This window comes from Hyaena hyaena, unplaced genomic scaffold (genome assembly GCF_003009895.1).
Source record: "Hyaena hyaena isolate Hyena2069 unplaced genomic scaffold, ASM300989v1 scaffold_744, whole genome shotgun sequence".
Taxonomy (NCBI): domain Eukaryota; kingdom Metazoa; phylum Chordata; class Mammalia; order Carnivora; family Hyaenidae; genus Hyaena; species Hyaena hyaena.
In genome coordinates, this window is record NW_024081366.1 from 338,185 (window position 1) to 360,607 (window position 22,423).

Below are 22,423 nucleotides of genomic sequence, written 5' to 3' on the forward strand. Positions count from 1 at the left end.
GGATCAAGAAGATGTGGTTTATCTATACCATGGAATACTACATGGCAATGAGAAACAATGAAATCTGGCCATGTGTAGCAACATGGATGGACCTTGAGGGGGTTATGCTGAGTGAAATAAGTCAGGCAGAGAAGGACAAATATTATATGTTTGCACATATAGGAGGATTAGGAGGAACTTAACAGAGGACCAAGGGGGAGAAGAAGGGGCGAAATGGTGGGGGAAAGAGAGAGAGGCAAACCATGAGAGACTCTTGAATGCTGACAAAAACTGAGAACTGATGGATGTAGGGGGGAGGGGGATGGGCATGGAGGAGGGCACGTGTGGGGATGAGCACTGGGTGTTATGTGGAAACTAATTTGACAATAAACTATTTGTAAAAAAAGAAAAAGAAAAAAAAGAGGAAGCTGAGAAAAAGAGAGAGAAACTGATCCAGGAACACGAAAGGAAAATTCAAGAGCTGAGTGATACAATCAAACAGAAGACTATCCATATCATAGGAATTACAGAAGAGGAAGAGAGAGGGGAAGGCGCTAAAGGGGAGTACTTGAACAAATTAAAGCCAAGAACATCCCCAATCTGAGGAAAGAAACAGACATTGAAATCCAAGAGGCACAGAGAACTCCCCTCAGACATAGCTTGAATCGGTCTTCTGCATGACATATCATAGTGAAACTGACAAAATATAAGAAAAAAAGAGAGAATTTTGAAAGTGGCTAGGAATAAAAGGGCACTAACATACAAAGGGAAACCTATCAGGGTGGTTCCAGACCTATCTACTGAAACTTGGCAGGCCAGAAAGGAATGGCAGGAAATCTTCAATGTGATGAACAGAAAAAATATGCAGCCAAGAATCCTTTATCCAGCAAGCCTGTCATTCAGAATAGAAGGAGAGATAAAGGTTTTCCCAAACAAACAAAAATGGAACGAATTCATCACCACTAAACCAGCCCTACAAGAAATCCTAAGGGGGACTCTATAAGGGAAATGTTGAAAGGAACACAAGATACCAGAGACACCACTACAAGCATGAATCCTACAGAGAACACAATGACACTAAACCCATATTTTTCAACAATAACACTGAATGTAAATGGACTAAAAGCTCCAATCAAAAGACATAGGGTATCAGAATGGATAAAAAAAAAAAATTGATCTATATGCTGTCTACAAGAGACTCATTTTAGACCTGAGGATACCTTCAGATTCAAAGTGAGGGGATGGAGAAATGTATATCATGCTACTGGAAGTCAAAAGAAAGTTGGAGTAGCCATACTTGTATCAGACAAACAGGATTTTAAAGTAAAAGCAGAAACAAGAGATGAAGAGGGGAATTATATCATAATTACAGGGTCTATCCATCAGGAAGAGCTAACAATTATAAGTTTCTACACACCGAATTCAGCAGCACTCAAATACATAAAACAATCACAAGTAGAAGCAATCTTATGGATAAGAATGTGCTAATAGCAGGAGACTTTAATACTCCACTTACAGCAATGGATAGATCAACTAGACAAAAAAATCACTAAAGAAACATTGGACTTGAATGACATATTGGACCAGATGGTTTTGACAGATTTAGAGCTCTACATCCCAAAGCTATGGAATTCACTTTCTTCTCAAGTGCGCATGGCATATTCTTCAAGATAGATTGCATACAGTTTCATAAAGCAGTCCTCAATAAAGGTAAAAGAATTGAGATTATACCATGCACACTTTCAGATCACAATGCTAGGAAACTTGAAATCAATCACAGGAAAAAGTCTGGAAAACCTCCAAAAACATGGAGGTTAAGGAACACCCTACTAAAGAAGGAATGGGCCAATCAGGCAATTAGAGATGAAATTTAAAAATTTATAGAAACAAATGATAATGAAAATACAACAATCCAAACTCTTTGGGATGTATCAAAGGCAGTACTAAGAGGAAAGTACATTGCACTCCAGGCCTATATCAACAAACTAGAAAAAGCTCAAATGCAAAATCTAACAGCGCACCTACAGGAACTAGAAGCAGAGAAGCAAGAGCACCCCAAGCACAGCAGAATAAGAGAAATATTAAACACCAGGGAGAAAGAAACAATAGAGAATAAAAAAAAAAAACAGTTGAACAGGTAAATGAAACCAAGAGTTGGTTTTTTGAAAAAATAAACAAAATTGATAAACCTCTAGCCAGGTTTCTCAAAAAGAAAAAAGAGGGCACCCAAATAGACAAAATCACGAATGAAAATAGATTCATTACATCAATCCTTCAGAAATACAAGCAATTATCAAGGAATACTATGAAAATTATATGCCAACAAACTGAACAACTTAGAAGAAAAGGACAACACACTACCAATCTCAAACACACACACACTACTAAAACAAACATGAAGAGATAGAAAATTTGAACAGACCCATAATTAGTGAAGAAATTGAATCAGTGATCAAAAATCTCCCAACAAATAAGAGCCCTGGGCCAAATGGCTTCCCAGGAGAATTCTACCAGACATTTAAATCAGACTTAATACCCATTCTTCTCAAGCTATTCCAAAATATAGAAATGGTAGGAAAACTTCTGGACTCATTCTACGACGCCAGCATCACTTTGATTTCCAAACCAGAGACCCAGCAATAAAAGAGAACCACAGGCCAATATCCTTGATGAATACAAATGCAAAAGTCCTCAACAAGATATTTGCAAATCGAATTTAACAGCACATAAAAAGAATTATCCACCATGATCAAGTGGGATTCATTCCTGGGTTACAGGGCAGGTTCAATATTTGCAAATCAATCAATGTGATACATCACATTAACAAAAGAAATGATAAAAACCATATGATCCTGTCTATCGATGCGGAAAAAGCATTTAACAAAATACAGCATCCTTTCTTAATAAAGACCCCAGAGAAAGTCGGGATAGAAGGAACATACTTAAACATCATAAAAACCATCTATGAAAAGCCCTCAGCTAACATCATCCTCAACGGGGAAAAACTGAGAGCTTTCCCCCTGAGATCAGGAGCACCACAGGGATGTCCCCTCTCACCACTGTTGTTTAAATTAGTGCTGGAAGTTCTAGCATCAGCCATCAGACAACAAAAGGAAATCAAAGGCATCAGAATTGGCAAATAAGAAGTCAAACTCTCATTTTTCACAGACGACATGATCCTCTACATAGAAAACCCGACAGACTCCACCAGAAGCCTATTAGAACAGATCCATGAATTCAGCCAAGTTGCAGGATACAAAATCAATGTACAGAACTCGGTTGCATTTTTATACACCAATAATGAGGCAGCAGAAAAAGAAATCAAGAAAATGATCCCATTCACAATTGCACTAAAAACCAGAAAATACCTAGGATAAAGCTAACCAAAGATATAAGAGATCTATATGATGAAAACTATAGAAAACTTATGAAGGAAATTGAAAAAGACAAAGAAATGGAAAAACATTCGATGCTCATGGATTGGAAAAATATAGTTATAATGTTATTACTACCCAAAGCAATCTATACATTCAATGCAATCCCAATCAAAATTGCACCAGCATTGTTGTCAAAACTAGAACAAACTCTCCTCAAATTTGTATGGAACCACAAAAGACCCCGAATAGCCAAAGTAATACTGAAGAAGAAAACCAAAATGGGAGGCGTCACCATTCCAGACTTTAGCCTCTACTACAAAGCTGTAATCACCAAGACATTATGGTATTGGCCCAAAAACAGACACATAGACCAATAGAATAGAATAAAGAACTCAGAATTGGACCCAAAAATGTACTTCCAAGTAATCTTTGACAAAGCAGGATACAGTATCCAATGGAAAAAAGACAGCCTCTTTAACAGATGGTGCTGGGAGAATGGACAGAAACATGCAGAAGAATGAAACTAGATCATTTTCTCACACCATACACAAAAATAAACTCAAAATGGATAAAGGACCTGAACGTGAGACAGGAAACCATCAAAACCCTAGAGGAGGAAGCAGGAAACAACCTCCTTGACCTCCACCGCAGCAATTTCCTCCTTGACACTTCCCCAAAAGCAAGAGAATCAAGAGCAAAAATGAACTATTGGGATCTCATCAAGATAAAAAGCTTCTGCATGGCAAAGGAAACAATCCCTAAAACTAATAGGCAACCCACGGAATGAGAAAAGATAGTTGCAAATGACATATCAGATAAAGGGTTAGTATCCAAAATCTATAAGGAACTCACCAAACTCCACACCAGAAAAACAAAAAATCCAGTGAAGAAATGGGCAGAGGATATGAACAGACACTTCTCCAAAGAGGACATCCAGATGGACAACAGACACATGAAACGATGCTCAGCGTCTCTCATCATCAGGGAAATACTAATCAAAAACACACTGAGATACCACCTCATGCCGGTTAGAGTAGCCAAAAGGAGCAAATCAGAGGACTCTAGATGCTGGCGAGGATGTGGAGAAATGGGCACCCTCCTGAGCTGTTGGTGGGAATGTAAACTGGTGCAGCCTCTCTGGAAAACAGTTTGGAAGTTCCTCAAAATATTAACAATAGAACTCCCCTATGTCCCAGCAATAGCACTTCAGGAATTTACCCAAGGGATACAGGAGTGCTGATGCATAGGGGCACGTGTACCCCAGTGTTTATAGCAGCACTTTCAACAATAGCCAAATCATGGAAAATGCTTAAATGTCCATCAACTGACGAATGGATCAAGAAGATGTGGTTTATCTATAGAATGGAATACTACATAGCAATGAGAAAAATGAAATCTGGCCATTTGTAGCAACATGGATGGAACTCGAGGGTATTATGCTGAGCGAAATAATTCAGGCAGAGGACTGATGCCATATGTTTTCACTTATAAGTGGAACAGGAGAAAGTTAACAGATGACAATGGGGGAACGGAAGGGGAGAGAATAGTTGGGGAGAGGATAGGATGCAAACCACGAGAGACTCTTGAATACTGAGAACAAAATTAGGACTGATTAGGGTGGGGGACAGTGGAAGAAGGGTGATCGGCATGGAGGTAGGCACTTGTTGGGATGAGCACTGGGTGGTATAGGAAACCAACTTGACAATAAACTATATTTAAAAAAAAGAAAAGGACAGTCTCTTCAACAAATAGTGTTGGGAAAGTTGGACAGCAATATGCAAAGAATGATACTGGACCACTTTCTCATACCATACACAAAGATAAACTCAAAATGGATTAAAGACTTCTATGTGAGACCTGAAACGATAAAATTTTTAGAAGAGAACACAGGCAGTAATTAATATGACTTTGGCTGTAGCAATATTTCTCTATCGTTTGTTACTTTTTTTTTTTTTTGAGAAAGAGAGAGCATGAGTGGGAGAACGGCAGAGAGAGAGGGAGAGAGCGAAGCCCAAGTAGGTTCCATACTGTCAGCACAAAGCCTAGAGCAGGGCTCAAACTCAAAAACAGTGAGATCATGACCTGTGCTAAAATCAAGAGTTGAATGCTTAACTGACTGAGTCACTCAGGCACCCCGAAACATTCTCTAGATATGTCTTCTGTGGCAAGGGAAATAAAAGCAAAAATAAACTGCTGGGACCACATCAAAATAAAAAGCTTCTGCTCACTGAAAGAAACAATCATCAAAACTAAAAGGCAACCTATGGAATGTGAGAAGACATTTGCAAATGATATATCCAATAAAGAGTTAGTATCCAAAATACATTATGAACTTATAAAACTCAACATCCAAAAAACAAATAATCCAGTTAAAAATGTGCAGAACACATGAATAGCCATTATTCTAAAGAAGACACAAAGATGGTCAACAGACACATGAAAAGATGCTCAACATCACTCATCATCAGGAAAATGTAAATGAAAGTTACAACGAGATATCACCTTGCACCAGTCAGAAAGGCTAAAATAAACGACAGGTGTTGGAAAGAGGAACCCTCTTGCACTGTTGGTGGGAATGCAAACTGGTGCAGCCACTCTGGAAAATATTATGGAGTTGCCTCAAAAAGTGAAAAATAGAACTACCCTATGATCTAGCAACTAGGTATTTACCCAAAGAATACAAAAATACTGACTCAAAGGGATACACACAACTGGATGTTTATAGCAGCATTACCTACAATAGTCAAATTATAGAAACAGTCCAAATGTCCATTGACTGATGAATAAAGAAGTGGTATATATACAATAGAATATTTCTCAGCCATAAAAAAGAATTAAAATCTTGCCATTTGCAATGACATGGATGGAGCTAAAGAGTATTATGCTAAGTGAAATAAGTCAGTCAGAGAAAAAGAAATACCATTTGATCTCATTCATATGTGGACTTTAAGAAACAAAACAAAAAACCATAGGGAAAAGAAGAGAAAGAGAGGCAAACCAAGAAACAGACTTGTAACTATAAAGAACAAACTGATGGCTACCAGAGGAGAGGTGGGTGGGAGATGGAATAAATAGGTGATGGGAATAAAGGAGTGTTCTTGTTGTGATGATCATCAGTTGTTGTATGGAAGTGTTGACTCATATACTGTATACTTGAAATTAATATTATACTGCATGTTAACTATACTGGAATTTATATAAAAACTGAAATACATATAATAAATTTTAACATCTATTTATTCAAATTTATTATATTTTATTATATTTTCTTTTCTGGCTTCAAGGTCTTTTAAAATCTTATTTAGGGAATATTTTTGCTAGCCCTCCAGTATTAGATTAAAATTTAAAATATTAACATTAAAATTAGATTAAATTAGAATTTGGTCTTAGGATCATTTTATGATTTCCTTGCTTTCTTTAACATTTAAATCCTTGAACTATGCATTCTTGATTTATATTTTAGTGCGGAGTATAGAATAAAGATTCAGCTTTTTTTCTGGATGGATATCCTGTTATCTCCAAAACATTATTGAATGATACATCTTTTTTCCCAATTAATTTGAAATGCCAGCTTTAAGGGATTTTTTAAAGATATTATTCCCATTTTAGATGAGGAATGAGCTATTGCTTTTAATTCTGCAACTGATTTAAAGGTTTAAAGACTTTAATCACCCTCAGAGCACTTTGCAGTACCACAAGTCAACCTCTCCCTTCCATTTATTCCTCCAACATATTTTATTTTATTTTATTTTTTTCCTTAAATAGCGTATTGTCAAGTTGGTTTACATACAACACCCAGTGCTCATCCCAACAAGTGCCCTCCTCCATGCCCATCACCCCTCTTCCCCCTACCCCACCCCCCCTTCAGCCCTCAGTTTATTCTCAGCATTCAAGAGTCTCTCATGGTTTGCCTCCCTCCCTCTCCCCAACTATTTCCCCCCTTCTTCTCTCGCTTCGTCCTCCGTTAACTTCCTCCTAATGCACCTATATGTGCAAACATATGGTATTTGTCCTTCTCTGCCTGACTTATTTCGCTCAGCATAACACCCTCAAGGTCCATCCACGTTGCTACAAATGGCCAGATTTCATTCTTTCTCTTTGCCATGTAGTATTCCATGGTATAAATATACCACATCTTCTTGATCCATTCATTAGGTGATAGACACTTAGGTTCTTTCCATGTTTTGGCTATTGTTGAGAGCACTGCTATGAACATTGGGGTACATGTGCCCCTATGCATCAGCACTCCTGTATCCCTTGGGTAAATTCCTAGCAGTGCTACTGCTGGGTCATAGGGGAGTTCTATTGTTAATTTTTTGAGGAACCTCCACACTGTTTTCCAGAGGGGTTGCACCAGCTTACATTCCCACCAACAGTGTAGAAATGGGCAGAAGGCAGGAACAGACACTTCTCCAAAGAGGACATCTAACATATTTTATGAGCAAGCAAATGTAAACCATGATATCCACAATAATTATCCAGAGGCACACCTTGAGTTCCCTGAAACCCAGTTTCTTGAATGCCCACTATTTAATAATAATTTTCAAACAGGTACTTATAACACCAAGGCAAGCTGACTTCAAGAATGCTTCTTGGGGCACCTGGGTGGCTCAGTCAGTTAAGCGTCTGACTTCAACTCAGGTCATGATCTCACAGTTTGTGGGTTCAAGCCTGCATTCAGCTCTGTGCTGACAAGCTCAGAGCCTGGAGCATGTTTTGGATTTTGTGTCTCCCTCTATGTCTGCCCCTCCCACGCTTGCACTCTCTCTCTCTCAAAAATAAATAAACGTTAAAAAAAGAATGCTTTAAAAAAAAGTTAAACTCACAGAAACAGACACTAGGAAGGTGGTTAACCAGGCCCTCGGGGAGTGTTAGAAAGATGCTGGTAAAATGGTATGTGCCTTCAGTCATAAGATAAATAAGCTCTGGGAATCCAATGTAAAACATGGTGACTATAGTTGATAATACTGTATAGCATACTTGAAATGTGCCAAAAGAGTAGGTCTTAAGCATTATCACTACCAAAAAAAATGGTAACTATGTAAGGTGATGGATGTGTTAATAATCTCATTATGATGATAATTTCACAAAATATGCATGTATCATTCATCACAGTGTACACTTCAAATATATACAGTTTTATTTGTCAATTGTACTTCAAAAAAGCTGGGAGAAAAGAATGCTTCTCCCCACCCAAGATAATTGACTTGATTTCACAGCTAAGCTTTGGTACAGTACAGCGTTTGAGAGCAGTCTTTGGAATCTGAAAGGCCTGGGCTTGAATTCCAGTTCCACTAATTACGTACTGTGGGAACTTGGCAGTTTAATGTCTTTGATTCCTAGTCCTATTGTCTCACAATGGAGACAGAAAAAGTACCTACCTCATAGGTTACTGCTATGTATAAATGAGACAATCCATATTACAAAGCAAATATGTCATATGGCAAACACTATTAATAATAGAGCTATTGGGGCACCTGGGTGGCACAATCAGTTAAGCGTCCAACTTCACCTCAAGTCATGATCTCATGGTTTGTGAGTTCGAGCCCCACGCTGGGCTTTGTGCTGACAGCTTGGAGCCTGGAGTCTGCTTCGGATTTTGTGTCTCCCTCTCTTTCGCTGCCCCTCGTTGCCCCTCCCCCACCTGTGCTCTTTCTAAATAAATAAATATTTTAACAACAACAATAATAATAATAATAATCATGTGAGGTATCATTATTACTTTGGGAGAGGGTCTAACAACATGCAATAACCATTAGTTTATTATCTTCTGGATCCTCTGCTAATGATAACTCCCTAGCCTGTTGCCATTGATATTGGAGTTCCTTGGTGGTAGGAACCTTGCAAATATATCCTCCAGAGGACCCAGTACAGTGCTGAGCTAATAACAGTTATCAATAACAAGAGTAACAGTAACAACAGTAAGAATAACAGCTCTTGACAGTAGTCTGTCCTTGCCTGTGGGCTTCTTACCTCAGCAGGGAGCCCTTCAAATCGGGGATGCTTGCAGTGGGAGTCATGATCATTCCACTGCTTGAAAAATTCTGCACATCTGTGTGGATGACTCTCATTCAGGCTCTCTTCTGTTTGACCCCGGACAATTCCACTGAGACAGACAAAGAAGGACAGTTTGGGGCAAAGAATTATGTGAGGCCAGGGGCTGGGGCATGAAAATGAGAGTTTGAAGACCTTACCCAATGCCATGAATCCCTAAACCAATGACGTAGACGATAAAAATATGGTGAGTATACCAGAAGACCTCAAAATAACTCCTCCGGATAAACTCCGTAGCTGAAGTCACCATGAGAACCAGAGCTATTGTGATGATCACTCCAGTGACACCAGCGATGCTGGTAAATGTCACATACTCCACTGTCTATAAAAGGAGAAATTTCAGCCTGAAACAATGTGTACCATACATACCATGCCCTTCCTGCTCATGACCAGATCCCAGATGCTTTGCCATTGAGTCAACTCACCACGTCTGGGGACCGGATAGGATTTAGCCAAGAATCTTCATCTTTCTCTTGTTGAGATAGGGTGGAAAGAATGGAAGCAAGGGATCCATCTGTGGCCTGTCGGCTTCTGCTGTAGTGTTCAAAGTTGAACAGATGTGCGATGATGTGAATAGCTAAATGGAAATATGAAAGGGAATTGGAAAGTGTCTTAGAAACATCAGGGCAGACATGCCCTACTAGAAAAGGAGAATTCTATATATATATGGTCTGGCAGAATGCCGAGTCTACAGAAGGCGCCCAATAAATCTTGATTGCAAAGAGAGCCAATATTTTTTTTATACTCATTCTATTACCAAAAGAATCGAATGTAAATTCCGTGAAAATAGGCCTACAATGGCGCATGGCAAGTAGAGCCAGGTGTTTGATAAATACTTTTTGAATGTCTAAATACATAAATAAATGAAACTACACTCTGAATGCCTGGGGCCTTGCATTTTTGTGGTTTGCCACAGTTACCTGTGTGTAGGCAGATCATATACGCTACCAGTTTGTGGAAGGCGAGATTGTGATCCAGTTGCTTTCCCAGGCTACGCCTGCAAAACTGCAAATGGGAAGTCATCAAGGTCCGGTATCTGCAGGAAGCTTTATAAAATTCAGTAACCCATAACCAACATGTCTTAAACAAAGCATACCTATACCCACCCACCCTTGCCAATCCCCTTGGCTTCCATTCCTAGGGGTTTGGTATTAGGTTGTCCTACTGAGGAGTTCAGGATCTCTTGTCTTTAATGTGAACGTTGTTGACCTACGAGTGGCTGGGACTCACTGAGCAGGTGCCTCTCAGGAAGGACAGCAGATTTCGACACACAGGAAGCAGGATCAGCATGCTGTTAAAATTCAGGCAGCGTGCAGAGGCTCGAGCCCAGGCCAATGCTGACTAGAGCAGAGGAGAGAAGAGATCATCAGTTGCTTCATCTCATCATCTAGCAGGTGAGCACGCACCCAGTCCACTTCTCTGGGAATGGACAGTGCTACATCTTCCTCACCTCCTGTTCAGTAGTTAGCACAATCAGTCTAGACTCTATGTTTGCAAATGACAGAAAATTTGCTGAATTTAATAGTGAATTGAAAAATTCTCATGACAGTGGTTTGGAAATATTTGTACAATATGAAAGAGAACAGGATTTAGTAATTTCACATTAACAAATACAGTCTATAAAAAAAACAAATATACTCTATCAATGTAATACTCTGCAATGAGTATTTTTGCCCAGCACACTCAATTATTACTTTGTCATTTGTAAAACAATATTGAAGAGTGTATATATTTTTTAGTGTTTGTTTAATTAATTAATTAATTAATTTTAAATATATATTTATTTTTTGGTGGGGGAGGGGCAGAGAGAGAAGGGGAGAGAAAGAACCCCAACCAGGCTCCACACTGTCAGCACAAAGCCTGTCACAGGGCCCAATCTCAAAAATCATGAGATCATGACCCGAGCGGAGATCAAGAGTCAGATGCTTAACCAATGGAGACACACAGGCACCCTGAGGATTGTATATATTTTTATTTGCATTTTAAATAAAGCTTATATATTTAGAGGTGTAAGTACAGATGGTGACTATTTTTTCTCTTTTCTGTATTTTCCATTGTTGTAATTATAAGCATGTAATAATCATGTAAATAAACAATAAAGATTTTAACCATTTATATTTAGGATGTCTTTAATCATTGAATAAAGCTTAGGCAAAACTAGTGAACCCCTTAGAGCAAAAAATTTAAACTTAGGTAGAGATCTGAGAATGGAGAGCTTCTGAGAACAGAATTTCAAACTGATTTCCTTGGGTGGCCAGGCAGCATACATCAAGATCAGTCTGATCCAGCAGTAGAAGCTGCCAGAAAAGGAGACAAGGAATCATTGCTTTAAAGAAGTATTTAGCCTGAAAACAGGCTTGGTTAAGTATAGACTTGACAGAATATGCTCAACTCCATGGCTGTTAAGTTCAACTTCTCTCCTTAACTCTGTGCAACTGGCCTCTGAGTCAGTTCCAACTACTTGGGACTGCAGGCTATGGAGGGTGACAATCTCCTGATAGCAGCAGAGGTGGTAGCAGCAGCGAAGCAATTTTTGTTGCACTTTAGCCAGCCCTACCTTTATGCTATCAGCAACTGGCTGAAAAGAAGAATGTGGGTTAGAATTAACAATTTCTTGGCCTTTTTCTAGTAATCTTTTTCCCCACAAACACTATTTTTCCATATAACCGAAACCAGAGAAATGTGACATCAAGTCAGATCAAGATCTGCCTAACTTCCATAATGGCTTACAATGTCAGGCAGTGCAGCGAATAGAGCTGCCCCACTGTGTTCCATTTCTGATTCTTCCACAGGATCTGTTTTCTCCCTCTGCTGAGTCACACTCCAAGTGTTTTTGAGAGAGACATCCTGTTCCATTTCTGAGTAAATTTTCTCTGCTCATCTCAAAGATCTTCCATTTCCATATTGGTTTGCACAGCTTGCTTATTTGAGTCACAGAGGTTTCTTAAAGCTAAAATTGGCAGGTGAATGGAAAATATAGGACTACAATTTCACAGCTCTATATTTAGTAGGGGATATCTGTATGAGATAAATTCTTTTTAGAGGAAATCTTTTTTCACCATTGCAGCACATTGAAATATCCCAATTTTTGTTCAGTTTTCAGTATCAACATTACCTGATGTTCTAGTTCAACTGTTGCTGTCCTTAATGTCTTATTGACTATAAATTTTTAATGTTTATTTATTTTTGAGAGAGAGAGAGAAAGAGAGCACAAGCAGGGGAGGTGAGAGAGAGAGAGAGAGAGAGAGAGAATCTGAAGCAGGCTCCAGACTCCAGGCTCCAGGCTCCGAGGTGTCAGGACAGAGACCAACATGGGGCTCAAACTGAAGAACAATGAGATCATGACCTGAGCTGAAGTCGGAAACTTAACCAACTGAGCGACCCAGGCACCCCCTTATTGACTATAAATTTAAATGGCTTCTTCTGTTACTTATGTGCTCTGCTTCATAGTGAATCAAATAACTATTTTCCTAGAGGAAGCACAAATTTAAGAAATGCACTACAGGGGCGCCTGGGTGGCTTAGTTGGTTAAGCGTCAGACTTTCACTTAGGTCATGATCTCACGGTTCGTGGGTTCGAGCCCCTCATCGGGCTCTGTGCTGACTGCCAGCTCAGAGCCTGGAGCCTATTTCAGAGTCTGTGTCTCCCTCTCTCTGACCCTCCCCTGCTCACGCTGTCTCTCTCTCTCTCTCTCTCCTAGAAATAAATAAAAATATAAAAAAAAAAAAAGAAATGCACTACAGAATGATTAAATAAATTATGGCACATCAATGCCATGGACTTCTATTTTCTTAAAAGGATGAGAGTTATAGGCAGTGGAGTAGCAATGGTATATGTTTAACTTTCAGGGGAAGTGTGGGGGGGGTGTCTTGATATCCAGCATTTGCTAATTGACATGATGTAAATATTCCTGCCATGGGAGATTTCAAGATATCAACTTTTTGTCACTGAACACCATTGAATACAGGGATGGGAAGAGATCCACATAACTGGCTGTTGTGAGCCGTTACGAGCTAGTTTCAGCACACCACTGGTTACATACTCAGATGGAAAGATATCTGAAATACATTACATGTAAGAAGCTATTTCCAGCCAATATCTACAATGTGATCCCTGTTTTGGCTAAAACAAAAATCTATTTGCTACTGTGTTTATCAAATCTCATAGAATGTTGCACCAAAAAAGAACAAATTTTACTGAGTACAGGGAATTAAGAAGTGAATAAGAATAGTACCTACCTCAAAAACAAAAACAAAACCTATATGTCTGATGCATATGTCAATGTTTCTACACAGACACACACACCACAACTATTACCAGTGGTTGTCTCTGGGGAATGGGATGGGAGGGTAATTTTCACGTTTTACTTATACACTTCAGTATCATTTGATTTCACTGAAAGTAGTAATATTAATTTATTTATTTTTAAATGTTTTATTTATTTCTGAGAGAGAGAGAGAGAGACAGCATGAACAGGAGAGGGTCAGAGAGAGAGGGAGACACAGAATCCAAAATAGGCTCCAGGCTCTGAGCTGGCAGCACAGGGCCCGACATGGGGCTCGAACCCACAAACCGTGAGATCATGACCTGAGCCAAAGTCGGACGCTCAACCGACTGAGCCACCCGGGAGCCCCTGAAAGTAGTAATATTTATAATTAATTCTTTAATAGAGAAGAATTTTAAAAATGAAGTGAAAAAATGTCCACAGGATATCAGCATGATTCATTTTTCTGTGGCTGACTTTTTGGTCATAAAGCAATTAAGCTCTCAATAACTAGTCACATTTATTGCATCACTTTCTTAATAAAAAGCTATTTTTAAAATAAATTAACACTTCCTTTGGAGTTATAATTTCCAAAGAAGGTTCAAGTTTCAACATTTAAAATGGAAAACAGCAGGGTGAAATACATCATGAACAAAATGTTCAAATTAGTTGTGATCTCAACATGGATCATTTGATTAGAGAGAGAAAAGGATTTTTTAAAAGGACAAACGGTCTTTGAGCATGTACATTAGAAAGGTCTTTGTGGAAAGCGAATGATCTAATCAAGATGAAAGTGCTTTAACCAAATCCCTTACCTACTGAAAACCTGACTAGTGTCAGCAGCCAAATTTGCTTTTCTAATCAGATAGTGGCTAGGTTGATGGGCCTGTGAGAGAATCATTCTCACTTCCATGCTTCTTCCTGGTCACCTCCACACCAATGTCCCCTAACCATTCCCTGCCCTTCTTCTTCTGTTCTTGACCTGTGACTTCCATAGCCTTCTCCATCCTCTTATTCTCACCTGTCCCCTGCCGTTCTTCAGGCCCACCCCAGAGACTCCCTAAGCATCCCTCTTGTTTGATAGAGAGTTATCTTTCTGTGAGATAAGTCCACAGTGGTGGCTTTCAAGTTGTTTACTTGTTTTATTTTAAAAATTTTAAATGTTTATTTTTGAGAGATCACAAGTGGGGGAGGGGCAGAAAGAAGGGGACAGAGGATTGGAAGCAGGCTTTGAGCTGATAGCATAGAGCCTGATGTGGGGCTCAAGTTCATGAACTGCGACATCATGACCTGAGCCGAAGTCGGATGCTTAACCGACTGAGCCACCCAGATGTTCCTGTTTACTTTAAACCAAACTCTTTCTTAAAACCATAAACAGGAGTCCATAAGACAGATAAAGACTGCTCTAGTTGAAGTAGAGGCAGGGGCAAGAGCACTACCCAGTTAGTTTTCCCTTCACACCTTATAGGAGCACTTGGGTTTCTGTGGAAACCAGTTTGAAAATGATTGCTTAATAGTTTTGTTTACTGTGTGTTTTTATTATTGGATCTGAAGAGTGTGCTCTATATAGGGCTATCAGATTTTAGTGAACAGAAATACAGGATTCCCACCTACATTTGAACTTCAGATTTTAAAAAACGAATAATTTTTTTAGTATACATATGTCCCGTGAAACATTTGCAATATACTTATACCAAAAAATGATTTAATTTTCTGGAATTGAAATTTAACTGGGCAACCTGTATTTTTCTGGGCACCCTCACCCTAGAAGAAATCAAGGCATTGGGTCTCAAAGGAGCTGAGGCGACAAATAACAACAGCAACAACACAAACCCCCAGAGATTCCCCATATTACAACTGTGATACTCACCCCCAGGATTTCTCTTGTATAGAAGTACTTATCGGCTTTCTCATATGACAAGAAAGCGTGCACAAACAGGAAAACATTCAGCCCCAACCAAGTAGCCTAGAGAAAAACAAAAAACAAGCAAAGAATAAAGTAAAATTTGGGTATGGGAAGGAATAGGTAAGGAATAGGAAATAGTGTCATCATTTTGGCTATTTTGTGTTTGTTTTCATTTTATTTTATTTTATTTTATTTTATTTTATTTTATTTTACAAATAGTTTATTGTCAAATTAGTTTCTACATAACACTCAGTGCTCATCCCCAAAGTGCCCTCCTCCATGCCCATCCCCCCCTCCCCCCCACATCCATCAGTCCTCAGTTTTTGTCAGCATTCAAGAGTCTCTCATGGTTTGCCTCTCTCCCTTTCCCCCACCATTTATGAGTACAATACCTCTAGCATCTAACTTACTCTCAGAGAGTTAGTACTTCAAGACATGCATTAGATGCTAATGACCAGGGTCAGCAAATCAAGGCCCATGAGCCAAATGTAGCTCACCACTTGTTTTGTACTGCCTACAAATTAAGAATGTTTTTTATTTTTCTATTTGTTTTCACACATTTAAATGGTTGGAAAAATGAAAAGAAAAAGAATATTTCATGATGTGAAAATCACATGAAATCCTAATTTCAGTGTCTGTAAATAAAGTAGAATTGGAACCTAGCCACACATACTTATTTTTATATTGTTTATGGCTGCTTTCATAATTCTATGGAAGCATTTAGTAACTGTGACAGAGACCATATGGCTTGCGAAGCCCAAAATATATACAACCTAGCCCTTTACAGGAAACATTTGCCAACTTCTGGACTGGAGCATTCAAACTATTGCAACTGAAAGATGGCAATAAGTGGATAAATGGATTTCTAGAGAAACAGGGGATAAATTTAACATCTATAACAATACCCATCTGAAAGAGACTAAACCATTCCAGATGGGTCTGCCTCTTTAATTACACCCTGACACACATTTTCCTGTTTTAGATTGTGAGTCTCTTTTCAAATTAACCTACCATTGCTTTGGACTCATTTGAGCTCTTAGGACTGCTTTTGTCTATCCCAAGCTTTGTCTCTGTGCTGGGCAAAGGGCCAATTTGAACCCCATTGCCCCATTGCCTTGGAAACCAACCAACATGGCCCTAGCCCAAGCTTGGAGGTGCTAGTTTATAACTGAGCAGGACTCTAGGGCACTAGGATGCCCCTAATATATAGCGTTGACCTCAGGATGGATCAGAACCATCTCAGTCCCACAAGTAGAGGGTCTTTAGCCTAGGACACGGCCCATTCAGAGTCCTTAGATCTGGACTGTTCACACACCTCTAGCAGCATAGCATAGTAATTTAAGGTGATATTAGAGTCAAACTCTTCAGGCTCAAATTCTAGCTCCATCATTTTCTTGTTCTTTAATGTTAGACAGACATGTGATTTGACTTCTTTGAACCCTAATTTCTTCTCCTATAAAGTGAGAATAGTAACAATATCTACCTCACAGCAATGCTGTGAGGCTTTGTGAAGTCATGCATGTGAAGTGATTAATACAATGGTTGGTGCATAGTAGGAGCTCAATAAATGCTAACTAGAGACTTGTGTCATTGCCAGGGTGGCTTTGCCAATCCATTTCTCCCCGCATCCTTTGTTTAGACACCCTTTCCAGAACTGAGGGTCTTTCAGAAATTTGTTGATCCTAATAGAAAACGAGAGGTGAAGGACACAGATTCCTCAATAGTTCAGAACACAGAAGAGAGAAGTTTATTTAGAGATTAGAGAAATATTTCAGGATCCAAGAGAAACAAAGATAAAGATCTCTGTGTCAGACCATCACCAAGTGTAGGCAAAGTGAATACAGTGACGTCTGGGACTAAGGAATTTCATTTCCCACCCTATCATTTCTTCCATTATCAATGGAGAGTGAAATCGAAGACCTGGCAAAAGGAGGAGTAAGAGTGTTTAATGAGCAATTTAATTTTTATGTTAAAAAATAGTGCATAGGAGGGTCACCTGGGTGGCTCAGTTGGTTAAGCATCCAACTTCAGCTCATGTCATGATCTCACAGTTCATGAGTTCAAGCCCCATGTGGAGCCCTGTGCTGACAGCTCAGAAACTGGAGCCTGCTTCGGATTCTGTATCTCTCTCTCCCTCTTTCCCTCTCCCACTCAAACTGTCTCTCTCCCTCTCAAAAAAAAATATTTTTAAAAATTTAAAAAATAGTCCATAGGAGTATATGGCAGAGATAGCAAGAAGTCTGAGCTTACCAGCAGGATTGGTACAGGGTGGAAATTCAAAGCTAGATAGTTAAATGTGAGTCACCACAATGGGTATTGAACCATAAGCAAAAACTAAGGAATGGTTACAAAATACAGAGGATTTTAGAACTAGAAACAGACTTATATTTGTATTTAATCTAGTTATTTCATTTATCTTCTCCCACACACAGATGACCTAAAGTCTAGAAAGGATAAATAATTTTATCAAGATCACTCAATTAATAGCAGAACTGAAACTAATTCCCAGGTTCCTTGTCTCCTATACTAGTGCAAAAGGAATTGCATATACTACATTGAGCATTGAAAATATAAAGCATAGTGTAACCAGCCCAGATAAGCACTTGGCCTTTTGTTAAATGCAAAACAAACAATGCTCCAGGTGAATATGATTGCTCTTCACACCTTTTTTCCTTGAGCACGTGGACAGTCCCTGGGGACCCAAAGGAGAGAAAAGAGAACCCCAGAAGGAGTGATAACATGAAGATCTAGGAAACTGAGAAAGCACAGGGAGTTCCAAGTTCAGGAGGGGCTTAGAAATGGAAAATGAGGGTGGGAATAGGTGTGTGTGTGCTGTGTGTGTGTGTCTGTGTGTGTGTAAGGAGAAGGGGATTGTGCGTATGTGGTGTGGTAAAGAACTTCTGGCCTAAACACTGGGAAGCTGAGTTTGAATGACTGGTTCTACAATCAGTTCAGTGTGTGATATATGGGTCTTATTTTCCTTTGTAAAATAAAGGAGTTGGTTTATATCTGCACTATGCAATGCCATAGCCACTACCCATATGTGATCATTTGAAATGTGGCTAGCCCTAACTTAGATATAAGTATAAAATACATATCGCGTTTCAAAAACTTAAGACATTAAATGCTTTCATTACTATTTTCTTTTTTAAAATATTTTTGACTGGAAAGTTTATTGGTAATCTTTGTCAAGCATAATTTAAAATTATTTAAAATAGGGGCACCTGGGTGTCCCAGTCAGTTAAGCCTCTGACTCTTGATTTCAGCTCAAGTCATGATCTCATGGTTTGTGAGATCCAGCCCCACGTCGGGCTCTGTGCTGACAGCATAGAGCCTGCTTTGGATGCACTTTCTTCCTCTCTCTCTGCCCACTCACGTGCAATCTCTCTCTCTCTCTCTCTCTCTCAAAATAAATAAACATTAAAAAATAAAATTATTGGGGCGCCTGGGTGGCTTAGTCGGTTAAGCGTCCGACTTTCGCTTAGGTCATGATCTCGCGGTTCGTGGGTTCGAGCCCCGCATCGGGCTCTGTGCTGACTGCCAGCTCAGAGTCTGGAGCCTGTTTCAGTCTGTGACTCCCTCTCTCTCTGACCCTCCCCTGCTCACGCTGTCTCTCTCTCTCTCCTAGAAATAAATAAAACATTTAAAAAATAAAATAAAATAAAATTATTTAAGACAAATTAAAAAACATCTATTAAAGGTACATAAAAGGTACTTTAAGGTGAAACCAGTTTAGGAAAATTGTAGTATCATGGTTAAGAAAATAACAAGTATGGCAAGCTATACATTTTTAAATTATAAAAAATCATTAAAAATTAAATATCTGGGGCATGTTGTGGCCCAGTCAGTTAAGCTCCAGCTCTTGATCTTGGCTCAGCTCATTATGTCAAAGTTCATAGGATTGAGCCTTGCACTGGGCTCTGCACTGACAGCATAGAGCCTACTTATGATTCTCTCACCCTCTCTCTCTGCTCCTCCCCCACCCTGTGCACTTATGAGTGTGCTCTCTCTCAAAAATAAATAAATAAACTTTTAAAAAGTAAATAACAAAATATGTCTTGCTGTTGCTTTGGGGAAAAGGTGGGGACAAATATGTTTTATTTTAATTACATATATTTATTAAAAGATCTTCCATATGACATTGTAAATACCCCCATTTCTCTTGTATTTTGCTATAATACATGAATTCACACAAAGGAGATGGAATACATAAAAATACAAATATGGTAGAAAAGTAAACCACATCACACAGTAAATTATTACAAAAAGCATAACCTGAATATATAAGGCATATTGGTTTTAGAAAAAGAGCACTACTCACCACATCTTATTAATAATTTCAATATTAGGGCACCTGGGTGACTCAGTCAGTTAAGCTTCTGACTTCAGCTCAGGTCATGATCTCACAGTTTGTAAGTTCGAGCCCCACATTGGGCTCTGTGCTGACAGCTCCGAGCCTGCAACCTGCTTCAGATTCTGTGTGTGTTTCTCTCTCTGCCCCTGCCCCACTCATGTTGTCTCTGTCTCTCTCTCTCAAAAATAAATAAACATTAAAAAAATAAATTCAATACTTGTTACATATTGAAAGGATATTTTTGATATATTGGGTTAAACTAAATATATTACTACACATTAATTTCACCTATTTCTTCTTACCTTTTTCAGTGTAGGTACTAGAAAATTTTTACATTACATATATGGCTCCCATTACATTTCTATAATCGACAGCACTGGGGTGTGGTCTCAAAGAATCTTTCTACATCAAATGTACAGTGATTTTATGAAATCTTCATGTTAGCAGTATAGAAAGGATGAAGAGAAATGAATGCTGCATGGTAGTAGAAGTGAGATGGAAGAGAAAAAGAGAAGATAGAAAATGAAAACAAATGAATTCCAAATACTTGTGGTTTCTATCATTTGTCTCTTTACCAATCAGTTTCTGGAGCTGGATTTTTTCCCCTTTCTAAAATGGTGAAATATAACATATACAGAAGATTTTACAAAACATATATGTGTTCTCTTAGAGTTTAGCTTTTTAACTGATAACTGGCCTTAATGGACAGCAATTATTTCCATTTCCAATAACTTTACAAATGTTAATAAATATACGTCTCCTTACTCTGTTAAGAGTAATTAATAGATAGTAAAATGTCACTTACCAGAAACAAAACTGAGAACCAGTAATTAACCACCCAGTTGCCCATTGTCAAGAGGTGATTTAGAGTCTCTCTAGGCAGCAGGGAAGATTCAGCAACCAGGATTCTGGAGAGGTTCTTCAGGATTAGGTCTTCTGTCTAGCTTAGGGTATTTAAGTCTTAAAGATATGAAAGATGCACAATTACTCAAAAAGCTTCAAGGGATGAATAAACACATTCTGCCTTCCTCCTTCTACGGAACTATGTTATCAACTTCAGTAGACCAGCCCTACCTATGAGAAACACAGGGGTTTTCCCTGGTGGGGTCTTATCCCTTCAGGAAATAGCAATCTTCTGGAGTGAGAATATTCTCTCTCATCATCTTATCAACATGACCTAATGTGAGGCATTGCTTTCTTTGATAAGACAATTTGCTAAGTTTCTCACTAAAGGCTGGGGCTATAAACAAATGACCTCAGGAGAAGCAGGGCAGAAAGCAAGCATGTTAAAAGCTTTAAGGTGGGCTTTCTCTTCTAGTATGATGGATTAACTAGAGTTGTGTGTTCAGTTCTGGGCACTGATTTTTTTTTTCCTTTTCTAAAGTGGTAAAATATACACAAAAGCAGGCATAAAACATATATATGTACTTTAAAGAATAATTTTAAGGAATGAGTATTTACGTACTCATTACCCAGGTTAAAATAATAGAATATTTATTTCCAATATCTTAAAACCCTCTGGGTGTCCCTTCCTGATTACAACTCCCTTTTATCTCTCTCTCCCCCATTGGATATAACTACTACCTTGAAATTTGGGGTAATTATTGCCTCATTTCTCTTCATAGGTTTACTTACTGAATACATCCCTAAACAACATACTGTATTGTTTAATTTTTCCTGTTTTTGAACTTTTCAATAAATGGAACCTAGCTGTTTGTATGTATGCTCCTGTGATTTGCTTCTTTCACTCACTATTGTGTTGGATGATGATAGAAAAATATTAATAAAATGATACATATATGCTACAGTTACTCTACAGTATAAATCCTGGAATGGAATTCCTGGATCCTGGGATTTGCACATGTACAACTTTACTACATAATGCTAAACCTTTTTCCAAAATTCTCACATTAATATATAATCCAATGAGGCATGGATGAACATTCCACTTCCTTTGCATGCTCTCCAATGCTTGGTATTTTTTGTTTATTAGAGTTTTATTATTAGACTTTTTTATTTTTATGATTCCAGTGAGCATAAACTGTTACTTTGTTGTGATTTTAATTTTCATTTCCCCAATTACTACTGAGGTTCAGCATCTTTTATTTCAACTATTGAAAATTCAACCTTTGGATTTCTCTTTTGAGAAGTGCATATTCTAGATTTTGGCCTGTGTTTCTATTTTTTTCCTATGGTTTATAGATTTTAGAGTTCTCTTTATATCTGATATTAATCTGTGATTGGTTACATTTATGGCTTGTGTTATCCTTTCAAGAATGTTTTTTGATAAATAGAAGTTCTTAACTTTAACGTACTCTGGTTTATCAGTCTTTTTCCTTTGTAATTTATACATTTAGAAATTCTTTAATACCCAGAGATCATTAAGATATTCTTTTATATTTTCCTCTACAAGTTTTCTATTTTTGCCTCTCACATTTGTTTTGACTCCATCTGCAGTTGATGTTTTTATGTATAGTGTGATGTAGGGG

General features: G+C 38.4%; 1 protein-coding gene across 3 annotated transcripts in view; it reads right to left on the reverse strand.

Annotated features, from left to right (window-relative positions):
* Positions 1–20,784, reverse strand: part of NOX1 (NADPH oxidase 1) — a 32,969-nt gene extending 12,185 nt beyond the window's left edge. For 2 of the 3 annotated variants that reach the window (XM_039218097.1, XM_039218095.1), the window contains exons 1-7: positions 20,740–20,784; positions 15,545–15,640; positions 10,641–10,751; positions 10,331–10,415; positions 9,836–9,987; positions 9,551–9,732; positions 9,330–9,462 (exon numbers count right to left, since the gene is read on the reverse strand). In XM_039218097.1, the coding sequence (XP_039074028.1) occupies positions 9,330–9,462; positions 9,551–9,732; positions 9,836–9,987; positions 10,331–10,415; positions 10,641–10,751; positions 15,545–15,640; positions 20,740–20,784 (804 nt within the window). The remainder of the gene's footprint in view (positions 1–9,329; positions 9,463–9,550; positions 9,733–9,835; positions 9,988–10,330; positions 10,416–10,640; positions 10,752–15,544; positions 15,641–20,739) is intronic. The other variant, XM_039218096.1, reaches the window with a different exon arrangement.
* Between the last annotated feature and the right edge of the window lie 1,639 nt (positions 20,785–22,423).